The sequence below is a fragment of the Hemiscyllium ocellatum genome, chromosome 46 (assembly GCF_020745735.1).
Source record: "Hemiscyllium ocellatum isolate sHemOce1 chromosome 46, sHemOce1.pat.X.cur, whole genome shotgun sequence".
In the NCBI taxonomy this organism is placed as follows: Eukaryota; Metazoa; Chordata; class Chondrichthyes; order Orectolobiformes; family Hemiscylliidae; genus Hemiscyllium; species Hemiscyllium ocellatum.
In genome coordinates, this window is record NC_083446.1 from 2,616,450 (window position 1) to 2,631,260 (window position 14,811).

A 14,811-nucleotide genomic window follows, 5' to 3' on the forward strand; every position below is an offset into this window, starting at 1 on the left:
TCCTGCCATGGATGTCTGGAATTAAGAGTGCAGTGCTGACCGTGAATCCGTTGTTGAAGCCAGGGAAGGAACCTGCCATCCTTCCAGGGACTGGCCTACATGTGACTCCAGTCCCACCGGCAATGGGGTTGACTCTTAACTGCCCTCGGGGCCCAGCCAGTGACACCCTCACGCTGTGAATCAATAGAGGGGGGACAAAAAGGACATCCAGATCATAGGATGCTAGAATAGAGCAAGAGTATAGGTTTACACTGCACAGGAGGAAGACCAAGCAAGATCAACATTAGGTTTGAAACCCGAGAGGCCCATTCAGTGGCTTAATAACACCCTGACCAAGGGTTCTGTGTTCACCTGTGGAGGTAAACGGAACCTCCCATGGCCATGACAGGGTTAAACTGCTCTGCAACTAATACAGAAATTGTTGGAAAAACTCAGCAGGTTTGGCAGCATCTGTGGAAAGTTAACATTTTGGGTCCAGTGACCCTTCCTCAGAACCCGAACTGGACTTGAAACGTTAACTCTGCATTCTCTCTACAGATGCAGCTAGACCTGCTGAGTCTTTGGGACGATTTCCGTTCTCGTTACTGATTTCCGGCCCCCGCAGTTGTTTTGGTTTTATTATGCCCCCGTGGTCAGGGTTTGTTTCTGTCAGGTAGGCACTGAGACGTCATTAGCGCCATTCCATGCAGAATGAATTCCAACAGCCACTGTTTGTTCAGGAATGGCTCGTGGTACACACCATCTGCTCATCTTCTGGGTCTACAAGCTGCAGAGTTCGTCGGTTGTAGATGTGAGATTCCATAAGGATGATGTTGGAGCTCTGTCCTGGTAACTGTTGATCTGAAATTTCCAGACACCTCACGTCATATATTCAGTGTTTAACCAGCAAAACGCATGAAGGTGCAGCTGTTAAACTAGTTTGTGATCTCCTTTCACGCCGTGTCAATGTAACATAACAAAGTTCAGATTCCTGTTTTGTGAGAGGACTGCCCTGTGGTTTGTTGTAATGACCCACCCGCTCCTGCTTCCCTCAGGTACTAAGCTGGACAGCTGCGGGGTGGCCTTTGCAGTGGTGGCTGCCTGCCAGGTCCTGGGTCTCCGCGATGTCCACTTGGGCCTCTCTGAGGACCATGCCTGGGTGATCTTTGGCGAAAACGGCGAGGAGACAGCTGAGGTGACCTGGCACGGCAAAGGTAACGAGGACAGGAGGGGGCAGACGGTGACCGCAGGTGTTGCTGAGAGGGTGAGGATGCTAGGGCTGGGCCACGTGTATCTGTTTGCAAGTGTGTGTACGTGTATCTGTTTGCAAGTGTATACTGTGTCGGTTTGCATGCGTGTACGCGCGTGTTGGTTTGCGCGCGTGTCAGTTTGCGCGTGTCGGTTTGCGCACGCGTACACGCGTTTCTGCCTGCGTGTGTGTGTGTGCAGTATCTGTTTGCGTGTGTGTACACGTAACTGCCTGCGCACGTGTGTACGTGCCTCTGCCTGCACGCGTATGTGCGCGCCTCTGTGTGCACATGTGTATGCGTCTGTGCATATGTGTGTACGCATCTCTGTCTGCACGTGTGTGTGCGCCTGTCGGCACGCGCGTTTACGCATATGTCTGCACGTGCGTGTGTGCGCTTATCTGTTTGCATGTGCGTGTACGAGTATGGCCGCACGTGCGTTTGCGCCCATATCTGTCTGCAGGTGCGTGTGTGTACGCGTATCCGTCTGCACGTGTGCGCGCATATCCGTCTGCACACGTGTGCGCGCGTATCTGCCTGCGTGTGTGTGTGTGTGCGGTATCTGTTTGCACGTGTGTATGTGTCTCTGCACATGTGTCTACACATCTCTTTCTGCATGTGTGTGCGCGCGTGTGTACGCGTCTGTCGGCGCGCGTGTGTACGCATATGGCTGCAGGTGCGTGTGTGCGCGTATCAGTCTGCAGGTGCGTGTGCGCGCGTATCTGTCTGCAGGTGCGTGTGCGCGTATCAGTGCAGGTGCGTGTGCGCGCGTATCTGTCTGCAGGTGCGTGTGCGCGCGTATCTGTCTGCAGGTGCGTGTGTGTGCGTATCTGTCTGCAGGTGCGTGTGTGCGCGTATCTGTCTGCAGGTGCGTGTGCGCGTATCAGTCTGCAGGTGCGTGTGCGCGCGTATCTGTCTGCAGGTGCGTGTGTGTGCGTATCTGTCTGCAGGTGCGTGTGTGCGCGTATCAGTCTGCAGGTGCGTGTGCGTGCGTATCAGTCTGCAGGTGCGTGTGTGCGCGTATCAGTCTGCAGGTGCGTGCGCGCGCGTATCTGTCTGCAGGTGCGTGTGTGCGCGTATCAGTCTGCAGGTGCGTGTGGGCGTGTATCAGTCTGCAGGTGCGTGTGTGCGCGTATCAGTCTGCAGGTGCGTGTGTGCGCGTATCAGTCTGCAGGTGCGTGTGTGCGCGTATCAGTCTGCAGGTGCGTGTGTGCGCGTATCTGTCTGCAGGTGCGTGTGTGCGCGTATCTGTCTGCAGGTGCGTGTGTGCGCGTATCAGTCTGCAGGTGCGCGTGTGCGCGTATCAGTCTGCAGGTGCGTGTGTGCGCGTATCTGTCTGCAGGTGTGTGCGTGCGCGTATCTGTCTGCAGGTGCGTGTGTGCGCGTATCAGTCTGCAGGTGCGTGTGTGCGCGTATCTGTCTGCAGGTGCGTGTGTGCGCGTATCAGTCTGCAGGTGCGTGTGTGCGCGTATCTGTCTGCAGGTGCGTGTGTGCGCGTATCTGTCTGCAGGTGCGTGTGTGCGCGTATCTGTCTGCAGGTGCGTGTGTGCGCGTATCTGTCTGCAGGTGCGTGTGTGTACGCGTATCCGTCTGCACATGTGTGCGCGCGTATCTGCTTGCGTGTGTGTGTGTGTGCGGTATCTGTTTGCACGTGTGTATGTGTCTCTGCACATGTGTCTACACATCTCTTTCTGCATGTGTGTGTGCGCGTGTGTACGCGTCTGTCGGCGCACGTGTGTACGCATATGGCTGCAGGTGCGTGTGTGCGCGTATCAGTCTGCAGGTGCGTGTGCGCGCGTATCTGTCTGCAGGTGCGTGTGCGCGTATAAATGCAGGTGCGTGTGCGCGCGTATCTGTCTGCAGGTGCGTGTGCGCGCGTATCTGTCTGCAGGTGCGTGTGTGCGTATCTGTCTGCAGGTGCGTGTGTGCGCGTATCAGTCTGCAGGTGCGTGTGCGTGCGTATCAGTCTGCAGGTGCGTGTGCGCGCGTATCAGTCTGCAGGTGCATGTGCGCGCGTATCTGTCTGCAGGTGCGTGTGTGTGCGTATCTGTCTGCAGGTGCGTGTGTGCGCGTATCAGTCTGCAGGTGCGTGTGCGTGCGTATCAGTCTGCAGGTGCGTGTGTGCGCGTATCAGTCTGCAGGTGCGTGTGCGCGCGTATCAGTCTGCAGGTGCGTGTGTGCGCGTATCAGTCTGCAGGTGCGTGTGTGCGCGTATCTGTCTGCAGGTGCGTGTGTGCGCGTATCAGTCTGCAGGTGCGTGTGTGCGCGTATCTGTCTGCAGGTGCGTGTGTGCGCGTATCTGTCTGCAGGTGCGTGTGTGCGCGTATCAGTCTGCAGGTGCGTGTGGGCGTGTATCAGTCTGCAGGTGCGTGTGTGCGCGTATCAGTCTGCAGGTGCGTGTGTGCGCGTATCAGTCTGCAGGTGCGTGTGTGCGCGTATCAGTCTGCAGGTGCGTGTGCGCGCGTATCTGTCTGCAGGTGCGTGTGCGCGTATCAGTGCAGGTGCGTGTGCGCGCGTATCTGTCTGCAGGTGCGTGTGCGCGCGTATCTGTCTGCAGGTGCGTGTGTGCGCGTATCTGTCTGCAGGTGCGTGTGTGCGCGTATCTGTCTGCAGGTGCGTGTGCGCGTATCAGTCTGCAGGTGCGTGTGCGCGCGTATCTGTCTGCAGGTGCGTGTGTGTGCGTATCTGTCTGCAGGTGCGTGTGTGCGCGTATCAGTCTGCAGGTGCGTGTGCGTGCGTATCAGTCTGCAGGTGCGTGTGCGCGCGTATCAGTCTGCAGGTGCGTGTGCGCGCGTATCAGTCTGCAGGTGCGTGCGCGCGCGTATCTGTCTGCAGGTGCGTGTGTGCGCGTATCAGTCTGCAGGTGCGTGTGGGCGTGTATCAGTCTGCAGGTGCGTGTGTGCGCGTATCAGTCTGCAGGTGCGTGTGTGCGCGTATCAGTCTGCAGGTGCGTGTGTGCGCGTATCAGTCTGCAGGTGCGTGTGTGCGCGTATCAGTCTGCAGGTGCGTGTGTGCGCGTATCTGTCTGCAGGTGCGTGTGTGCGCGTATCAGTCTGCAGGTGCGCGTGTGCGCGTATCAGTCTGCAGGTGCGTGTGTGCGCGTATCTGTCTGCAGGTGTGTGCGTGCGCGTATCTGTCTGCAGGTGCGTGTGTGCGCGTATCAGTCTGCAGGTGCGTGTGTGCGCGTATCTGTCTGCAGGTGCGTGTGTGCGCGTATCAGTCTGCAGGTGCGTGTGTGCGCGTATCAGTCTGCAGGTGCGTGTGTGCGCGTATCTGTCTGCAGGTGCGTGTGTGCGCGTATCTGTCTGCAGGTGCGTGTGTGCGCGTATCTGTCTGCAGGTGCGTGTGTGCGCGTATCTGTCTGCAGGTGCGTGTGTGTACGCGTATCCGTCTGCACATGTGTGCGCGCGTATCTGCTTGCGTGTGTGTGTGTGTGCGGTATCTGTTTGCACGTGTGTATGTGTCTCTGCACATGTGTCTACACATCTCTTTCTGCATGTGTGTGTGCGCGTGTGTACGCGTCTGTCGGCGCACGTGTGTACGCATATGGCTGCAGGTGCGAGTGTGCGCGTATCAGTCTGCAGGTGCGTGTGCGCGCGTATCTGTCTGCAGGTGCGTGTGCGCGTATCAATGCAGGTGCGTGTGCGCGCGTATCTGTCTGCAGGTGCGTGTGCGCGCGTATCTGTCTGCAGGTGCGTGTGTGCGTATCTGTCTGCAGGTGCGTGTGTGCGCGTATCAGTCTGCAGGTGCGTGTGTGCGCGTATCTGTCTGCAGGTGCGTGTGTGTGCGTATCTGTCTGCAGGTGCGTGTGTGCGCGTATCAGTCTGCAGGTGCGTGTGCGTGCGTATCAGTCTGCAGGTGCGTGTGTGCGCGTATCAGTCTGCAGGTGCGTGTGCGCGCGTATCAGTCTGCAGGTGCGTGTGTGCGCGTATCAGTCTGCAGGTGCGTGTGTGCGCGTATCTGTCTGCAGGTGCGTGTGTGCGCGTATCAGTCTGCAGGTGCGTGTGTGCGCGTATCAGTCTGCAGGTGCGTGTGTGCGCGTATCTGTCTGCAGGTGCGTGTGTGCGCGTATCTGTCTGCAGGTGCGTGTGTGCGCGTATCTGTCAGCAGGTGCGTGTGTGCGCGTATCAGTCTGCAGGTGCGTGTGTGCGCGTATCTGTCTGCAGGTGCGTGTGCGCGTATCAGTCTGCAGGTGCGTGTGCGCGCGTATCTGTCTGCAGGTGCGTGTGCGCGCGTATCTGTCAGCAGGTGCGTGTGCGCGCGTATCAGTCTGCAGGTGCGTGTGCGCGCGTATCAGTCTGCAGGTGCGTGTGTGCGCGTATCAGTCTGCAGGTGCGTGTGTGCGCGTATCTGTCTGCAGGTGCGTGTGTGCGCGTATCTGTCTGCAGGTGCATGTGTGTACGCGTATCCGTCTGCACATGTGTGCGCGCGTATCTGCTTGCGTGTGTGTGTGTGTGCGGTATCTGTTTGCACGTGTGTATGTGTCTCTGCACATGTGTCTACACATCTCTTTCTGCATGTGTGTGTGCGCGTGTGTACGCGTCTGTCGGCGCACGTGTGTACGCATATGGCTGCAGGTGCGAGTGTGCGCGTATCAGTCTGCAGGTGCGTGTGCGCGCGTATCTGTCTGCAGGTGCGTGTGTGCGTATCTGTCTGCAGGTGCGTGTGTGCGCGTATCAGTCTGCAGGTGCGTGTGCGTGCGTATCAGTCTGCAGGTGCGTGTGCGCGCGTATCAGTCTGCAGGTGCGTGTGCGCGCGTATCTGTCTGCAGGTGCGTGTGTGCGCGTATCTGTCTGCAGGTGCGTGTGTGCGCGTATCTGTCTGCAGGTGCGTGTGTGCGCGTATCAGTCTGCAGGTGCGTGTGTGCGCGTATCAGTCTGCTGGTGCGTGTGTGCGCGTATCAGTCTGCAGGTGCGTGTGTGCGCGTATCAGTCTGCAGGTGCGTGTGTGCGCGTATCTGTCTGCAGGTGTGTGTGTGCGCGTATCAGTCTGCAGGTGCGCGTGTGCGCGTATCAATCTGCAGGTGCGTGTGTGCGCGTATCAGTCTGCAGGTGCGCGTGTGCGCGTATCAGTCTGCAGGTGCGTGTGCGCTCGTATCAGTCTGCAGGTGCGTGTGCGCGCGTATCAGTCTGCAGGTGCGTGTGTGCGCGTATCAGTCTGCAGGTGCGCATGTGCGCGTATCAGTCTGCAGGTGCGCGTGTGCGCGTATCTGTCTGCAGGTGCGTGTGTGCACGTATCTGTCTGCAGGTGCGTGTGTGCGCGTATCTGTCTGCAGGTGTGTGTGCGCGCGTATCTGTCTGCAGGTTCGTGTGTGCGCGTATCAGTCTGCAGGTGCGCGTGTGCGCGTATCAGTCTGCAGGTGCGCGTGTGCGCGTATCAGTCTGCAGGTGCGCGTGTGCGCATATCTGTCTGCAGGTGCGTGCGCGCGCGTGTCAGTCTGCAGGTGCGTGTGTGCGCGTATCAGTCTGCAGGTGCGTGTGCGCGTGTATCAGTCTGCAGGTGCGTGTGTGCGCGTATCTGTCTGCAGGTGCGTGTGTGCGCGTATCTGTCTGCAGGTGCGTGTGTGCGCGTATCTGTCTGCAGGTGTGTGTGTGCGCGTATCAGTCTGCAGGTGCGTGTGTGCGCGTATCTGTCTGCAGGTGTGTGTGTGCGCGTATCAGTCTGCAGGTGCGTGTGTGCGCGTATCTGTCTGCAGGTGCGTGTGTGCGCGTATCAGTCTGCAGGTGCGTGTGCGCGTGTATCAGTCTGCAGGTGCGTGTGTGCGCGTATCAGTCTGCAGGTGCGTGTGTGCGCGTATCTGTCTGCAGGTGTGTGTGCGCGTATCTGTCTGCAGGTGCGTGTGTGCGCGTATCAGTCTGCAGGTGCGTGTGTGCGCGTATCAGTCTGCAGGTGCGTGTGCGCGCGTATCTGTCTGCAGGTGTGTGTGTGCGCGTATCTGTCTGCAGGTGCGCGTGTGCGCGTATCTGTCTGCAGGTGCGTGCGCGCGTGTATCAGTCTGCAGGTGCGTGTGTGCGCGTATCTGTCTGCAGGTGCGTGTGTGCGCGTATCTGTCTGCAGGTGCGTGCGCGCGCGTATCTGTCTGCAGGTGCGTGCGCGCGCGTATCTGTCTGCAGGTGCGTGCGCGCGCGTATCAGTCTGCAGGTGCGTGTGTGCGCGTATCAGTCTGCAGGTGCGTGTGCGCGCGTATCAGTCTGCAGGTGCGTGCGCGCGCGTATCTGTCTGCAGGTGCGTGCGCGCGCGTATCTGTCTGCAGGTGCGTGCGTGCGCGTATCTGTCTGCAGGTGCGTGCGTGCGCGTATCTGTCTGCAGGTGTGTGCGTGCGCGTATCTGTCTGCAGGTGCGTGTGTGCGCGTATCTGTCTGCAGGTGCGTGTGTGCGCGTATCAGTCTGCAGGTGCGTGTTTGCGCGTATCTGTCTGCAGGTGCGTGTGTGTGCGTATCTGTCTGCAGGTGCGTGTGTGCGCGTATCTGTCTGCAGGTGCGTGTGTGCGCGTATCTGTCTGCAGGTGCGTGTGTGTACGCGTATCCGTCTGCACATGTGTGCGCGCGTATCTGCTTGCGTGTGTGTGTGTGTGCGGTATCTGTTTGCACGTGTGTATGTGTCTCTGCACATGTGTCTACACATCTCTTTCTGCATGTGTGTGTGCGCGTGTGTACGCGTCTGTCGGCGCACGTGTGTACGCATATGGCTGCAGGTGCGAGTGTGCGCGTATCAGTCTGCAGGTGCGTGTGCGCGCGTATCTGTCTGCAGGTGCGTGTGCGCGTATCAGTGCAGGTGCGTGTGCGCGCGTATCTGTCTGCAGGTGCGTGTGCGCGCGTATCTGTCTGCAGGTGCGTGTGTGCGTATCTGTCTGCAGGTGCGTGTGTGCGCGTATCAGTCTGCAGGTGCGTGTGCGTGCGTATCAGTCTGCAGGTGCGTGTGCGCGCGTATCAGTCTGCAGGTGCGTGTGCGCGCGTATCTGTCTGCAGGTGCGTGTGTGCGCGTATCTGTCTGCAGGTGCGTGTGTGCGCGTATCTGTCTGCAGGTGCGTGTGTGCGCGTATCAGTCTGCAGGTGCGTGTGTGCGCGTATCTGTCTGCAGGTGTGTGTGTGCGCGTATCAGTCTGCAGGTGCGCGTGTGCGCGTATCAGTCTGCAGGTGCGTGTGTGCGCGTATCAGTCTGCAGGTGCGCGTGTGCGCGTATCAGTCTGCAGGTGCGTGTGCGCTCGTATCAGTCTGCAGGTGCGTGTGCGCGCGTATCAGTCTGCAGGTGCGTGTGTGCGCGTATCAGTCTGCAGGTGCGCGTGTGCGCGTATCAGTCTGCAGGTGCGTGTGTGCGCGTATCTGTCTGCAGGTGCGTGTGTGCACGTATCTGTCTGCAGGTGCGTGTGTGCGCGTATCTGTCTGCAGGTGTGTGTGCGCGCGTATCTGTCTGCAGGTTCGTGTGTGCGCGTATCAGTCTGCAGGTGCGCGTGTGCGCGTATCAGTCTGCAGGTGCGCGTGTGCGCGTATCAGTCTGCAGGTGCGCGTGTGCGCATATCTGTCTGCAGGTGCGTGCGCGCGCGTGTCAGTCTGCAGGTGCGTGTGTGCGCGTATCAGTCTGCAGGTGCGTGTGCGCGTGTATCAGTCTGCAGGTGCGTGTGTGCGCGTATCTGTCTGCAGGTGCGTGTGTGCGCGTATCTGTCTGCAGGTGTGTGTGTGCGCGTATCAGTCTGCAGGTGCGTGTGTGCGCGTATCTGTCTGCAGGTGTGTGTGTGCGCGTATCAGTCTGCAGGTGCGTGTGCGCGCGTATCTGTCTGCAGGTGCGTGTGTGCGCGTATCAGTCTGCAGGTGCGTGTGCGCGTGTATCAGTCTGCAGGTGCGTGTGTGCGCGTATCTGTCTGCAGGTGCGTGTGTGCGCGTATCTGTCTGCAGGTGTGTGTGCGCGTATCAGTCTGCAGGTGTGTGTGTGCGCGTATCAGTCTGCAGGTGCGTGTGTGCGCGTATCAGTCTGCAGGTGCGTGTGCGCGCGTATCTGTCTGCAGGTGTGTGTGTGCGCGTATCAGTCTGCAGGTGCGTGTGTGCGCGTATCAGTCTGCAGGTGCGTGCGCGCGCGTATCAGTCTGCAGGTGCGCGTGTGCGCGTATCTGTCTGCAGGTGCGCGTGTGCGCGTATCTGTCTGCAGGTGCGTGTGTGCGCGTATCAGTCTGCAGGTGCGTGTGTGCGCGTATCAGTCTGCAGGTGTGTGTGTGCGTGTATCAGTCTGCAGGTGCGTGTGCGCGCGTATCAGTCTGCAGGTGCGTGTGTGCGCGTATCAGTCTGCAGGTGCGTGTGTGCGCGTATCAGTCTGCAGGTGCGTGTGTGCGCGTATCTGTCTGCAGGTGCGTGTGTGCGCGTATCAGTCTGCAGGTGCGTGTGTGCGCGTATCAGTCTGCAGGTGCGTGTGTGCGCGTATCAGTCTGCAGGTGCGTGTGCGCGTGTATCTGTCTGCACGTGCATGTGTGCGCGTATCAGTCTGCAGGTGCGTGTGTGCGCGTATCAGTCTGCAGGTGCGTGTGCGCGTGTATCTGTCTGCACATGTGTGCGCGCGTATCTGTCTGCAGGTGCGTGCGCATATCAGTCTGCAGTGCGTGTGTGCGCGTATCTGTCTGCAGGTGCGCGTGTGCGCGTATCAGTCTGCAGGTGCGTGTGCGCGTATCAGTCTGCAGGTGCGTGTGCGCGTATCAGTCTGCAGGTGCGTGTGCGCGCGTATTTGTCTGCAGGTGCGTGTGTGCGCGTATCTGTCTGCAGGTGCGCGTGTGCGCGTATCAGTCTGCAGGTGCGTGTGCGCGTATCAGTCTGCAGGTGCGTGTGCGCGTATCAGTCTGCAGGTGCGTGTGTGCGCGTATCAGTCTGCAGGTGCGTGTGCGCGTATCAGTCTGCAGGTGCGTGTGCGCGTATCAGTCTGCAGGTGCGTGTGCGCGTATCAGTCTGCAGGTGCGTGTGCGCGTATCAGTCTGCAGGTGCGTGTGCGCGCGTATTTGTCTGCAGGTGCGTGTGCGCGTGTATCTGTCTGCAGGTGCGTGTGCGCCTGTATGGCTGCAGGTGCGTGTGCGCGCGTATCTGTCTGCAGGTGCGTGTGCGCGTGTATCTGTCTGCACGTGTGCGCGCGTATCTGTCTGCAGGTACGTGCGCACGTGTATCTGTCTGCACGTGCATGTACGCGCATATCTGTCTGCACATGCGTGTGCACGCGCGGATCTGTCTGCACGTTCGTGTGTGCGCGGATCTGTCTGCACATGCGTGTGCGCGCGTATCTCTGCACATGCGTGTGCGCGCGTATCTCTGCACATGCGTGTGCGCGCGTATCTGTCTGCACATGCGTGTGTGCGCTTATCTGTCTGCACATGCGTGTGTGCGCTTATCTGTCTGCACATGCGTGTGTGCGCGTATCTGTCTGCACGTGTGTGCGCGCGTATCTGCACGTGCATGTGTACGCGTATCTGTCTGCACATGCGTGTGTACGCGTACGTCTGCACATGCATGTGTACGTGTATCTGTCTGCACGTGCATGTGTGCGCGTATCTGTCTGCGTGTGCGTGTGTGTGTTTATGTGTATCTGTTGGCACATGTATCTATGTGTGTGTGTCTCTGGCATTTAGAATGAGGTGGGGCAGTTGCATTGAGACAGAAGTTTTGACGGTCTGGCATTGTTCCTGTTGGTCAGGGGAATCTAGAACGGGTCAGGGGAGGAGGGACTACTTTCTATGGGTGAGAGGCTGATCCCTTTTTTAACCGTGAGCAGTGAGAGTCTTTAGAATTCCCTTCCTCAAAAGGCAGTGGTTGCCGAATGTGTAAATGTGCAGAAAGTAGAGGTTGTCGATTCTAGATTGTTAAAGGAGTGATGGATTCTGGGGGGTGGAGAATGGAGAGCTGGTGTTTGGATCAGATCTGCCATGATCCAATGGAATAGGCTGGAAGGGCTGAATGGCCTACTCTAGTTCCTTTGGGTGTATTTAGGAGTGAGCTGGGAGCGGGGTGTGTCGTTGGGAATCTTTGGAATTCCCAATGGCATTCCCTTGGATTAGACAGATCCTTGGTGTCTGAGGGGATGGAGGGAGCTGGAGGACAGGCAGCTCAGTGATGTTGAAAGTTGTGATCAAGACTGGGGGGGCCTGTTTTTAAGGTGAGAGCAGAGAGATTTAAATTACGAGGGGCAATTTTTTTTACACAGAGGATAGTTCATGTGTGGAGTGAAATTCCAGAGGAAGTGGTGGGTACGAGCATAGTTAATGTTTAAAAACAGTCTGGATAAGTACAGGTAGGAAAGGATTCGAAGGAGATGGGCCCAAGTGCAGGGAAATGGGGTTAGAACGGATGGATATTTTGGACCAGTTTGGGGCTGAAGGGCCTGTCTCTGTGCTCTCTGACTCTCTGTGAAGAGGAAAGATTTTGAGGGATATGGGCTAGGAGCAGGTGGGTGGGACTGGTTTAGTTTGGGGTTAGGGTTGGAATGATGGACCGAAGAGTGCGTTTCCGTGCTGTGTGACTATCAATCACAGTCACGTTGAGGCTGAAGGGGCCGAGTGGTCTCCCGCTGCTGTCCCTCGTGTGCGCGAGGCAGGCCTGTTTCGCCGGTCGCTCCGGTCTGTAGCTCGCCCTTTCCCTGGTTAACCCGGCGGTGTTGTCTGTTTCGGCGCAGAGCTGGCTGTACCTGAAGGGCTCCTACCTGAAGTGTGACCGCAAGATGGAGGTGGCGCTCATGGTGTGCGCCATTAACCCATCGATCGACCACCACACGGACAGCGTGGAACTGCTGCAGCTGCAACAGGTCAGAGGCTCGCGTGGGGCAGGGTAGGGGGGAGGAGGAGAGAACGTGTTGGTGTGGGAAGTCTCAGACCCATCGGCTGCCCACCCAGCTCTGGTTCCCGATGCCCCCCTGCAGCCGATCAGCTGGAGAACGGCTCACTGCCCGGTTTGACTTAGGAAGGGGCAATTATTGGGGAGGGGTGCGGGCAGCACCAGGACCCAAGCAGCGTGTGTACCTGCGGGTGGCAGCGTGTATCTGAACGAAACTTCAAATGCAATTTGAAACATCCCTCCGGAGCGATACCAAGCAAGTTTGGACCCACCCCCCCCTCGGGACCAGGAGATCAGACAAGGGCGACCCCGAACTCAGTCAAAGATAATTGAGTTTATTTGCCTGTTGAGAGTTGCGTGGGATAAAGAATGTTCAAACGTTCATGCATCTCTTCCCAGTTCCATCCCCTCCCCCCAAAAATAAGCTCCTATTCCTCTGTCCCTTGTGTGTTTATTCAGGTTCACTGATGTCCTCTAGGGAAGGAAGCTGCCATCCTTACCTGGTCTGGGCCTACACGTGACTCCAGACCCATATCAATGTGGCTGACTCTGGGCTGCCCTCTGGGTAATTAGGGATGGGCAATAAATGCTGGGCCCAGCCTCATCCCATGAATGCATAAAGAATATACCCCCCCCAGTATGTATCAACATGATTCTTCTTGATCTCTTCCGGGGTGGGGAGAGCGGGTCACACGTTCCCCTCGCATGTTGAGGGTCTCACTAAGGAGCAGATTGGAGGCGGGTGGGTTCAGAGAGGGGTTCCTGAATGGACGATTCCCAGGGCTAATTCTGTTGCTTCTCTTCCTCTTTCAGCACCTCCTGTGGCTGTTGTACGACCTTGGGCACCTGAGCAAGTGAGTGTTACCGTGCCTCCGGATCACCCCTCGGCTCCCCCCACTGACTCCAACGGGGGCAGCACAGTAAATGCAGACAGAATATAGCGAGAGAGACGTGCCCCTGTCCTTCATAAGCTCTTTGAGAAATACTCCCTGTGCGCTGAGCTGCTGGGGAACATAGAGGGGACCTTTCCCTTTCAGAGCAGAGGTTAAACGAGCTGTCCCGCTGAGTGAAATGAAAGTTTCTCCCTTTAAGAGACACCTCCAGAAGGGAGACAGAAAGCGGGAGTCCACAGGCCCGGTTAACATCTGTCGGAGGGAAAAGGTTAGAAGGTATTATTAAAGAGGTTACAGCAGGGTCCTTCAATGCATTCGAGCTAATCAGGCTGAGTCTACATGGTTTAGTGAAAGGGAAATCCCGTTTAATCAGGTTATGGGAATTCTTTGAATTATGCTATGGCTCAGGGTGGGATGTGTCGTACTCGGACATCCGGAAGGTTTTTCCCAATTGTTATTGCGGGAAGTGAAAGTTAACAGTGTAGAGGTGTGGATAGAAGATTCTCTGTGGATCCACAGCAATAGGGCTATTGCAGGTTGGCAGGATGTCACCAGTGCAGTGCCCCGGGGGTTAGTGCTGGGGATAGGCTGAGGCAAAAGATGTTAATGTTGAGAGGACGTGAGCTTCTTAAGAGATATCGATCAGTTAAGGTAGCGAACAGAGATGTGGCAAATCACAGTCACACAGCAGGAAGGATCCACCCTGAGCTATCTGCACTAATCCCATTTTCCAGCACTTGGCCCATAGCTACTTACATAGACTACCGACAGTGTGGAAGCAGGCCTTTTGGCCCATTGAATCCACTCCAAATCTCCAAAGAGCATCCCACCCAAACCCAACCCCCTCCCCCCATCCCCATAACCCTGAATTTCCCATGACTAACCAACCTAGCCTGCACACTATGGGACAATTTCCCATGGCCAATCCACCCTAACCTGCACATCCCTGGGCACTATGGGACAATTCCCCATGGCCAATCAACCCTAACCTGTACATCCCTGGGCACTATGGGACAATTTCCCATGGCCAATCCACCCTAACCTGTACATCCCCGGTCACTATGGGACAATTTCCCATGGCCAATCCATCCTAACCTGCACATCCCTGGGCACTATGGGACAATTTCTCATGGCCAATCCACCCTAACCTGCACATCCCTGGGCACTATGGGACAATTTCCCACGGCCAATCCGTTCTAACCTGCACATCCCTGGGCACTATGGGACAATTTCCCACGGCCAATCCACCCTAACCTGCACATCCCCGGGCACTATGGGACAATTTCCCATGGCCAATCCACCCTAACCTGTACATCCCCGGTCACTATGGGACAATTTCCCATGGCCAATCCACCCTAACCTGCACATCCCTGAGCGCTATGGGACAATTTCCCACGGCCAATCAACCCTAACCTGCACCTCCCTGGGCACTATGGGACAATTCCCCATGGCCGATCCACCCTAACCTGCACATGCCTGGGCACTATGGGACAATTTCCCACGGCCAATCCGTTGTAACCTGCACATCCCTGGGCACTATGGGACAATTTCCCATGGCCAATCCACCCTAACCTGCACATCCCTGGACACTATGGGACAATTCCCCATGGCCAATCGACTCAGTGTATTAACCATGTGGAATGCAGGGTTACAGGGATAGGGTAAGGGGATTGGTGTGGGTGGGATGCCCTCTGGAGGGTTGGTGTGGACTTGATGGGCCGATTGTAGGACCTGGAGGAGACCATTCAGCCCCCATTCAGTGAGATCGGGGCTGTGATGTAGGAACCCTGGCTGGCCTATCTCCGTCCCACTCAATGCTCTGTGAGACTCGGGTTGAATGTGGTGGACGGAGTCAGCAAAGAGCGCTTTCTGTGGAAGTCTGGGGGTAAACGTGTA

At 57.4% G+C, this 14,811-nt stretch overlaps 1 protein-coding gene across 1 annotated transcript in view; it reads left to right on the forward strand.

The window, feature by feature from the left end:
- The window catches only part of men1 (multiple endocrine neoplasia I), a 31,670-nt gene that overhangs the window by 8,118 nt on the left and 8,741 nt on the right, over positions 1-14,811 (forward strand). Inside the window, exons 3-5 of the mRNA XM_060855387.1 lie at positions 1,035-1,243; positions 11,865-11,993; positions 12,836-12,876. Of these exons, the coding sequence (XP_060711370.1) occupies positions 1,035-1,243; positions 11,865-11,993; positions 12,836-12,876 (379 nt within the window). The remainder of the gene's footprint in view (positions 1-1,034; positions 1,244-11,864; positions 11,994-12,835; positions 12,877-14,811) is intronic.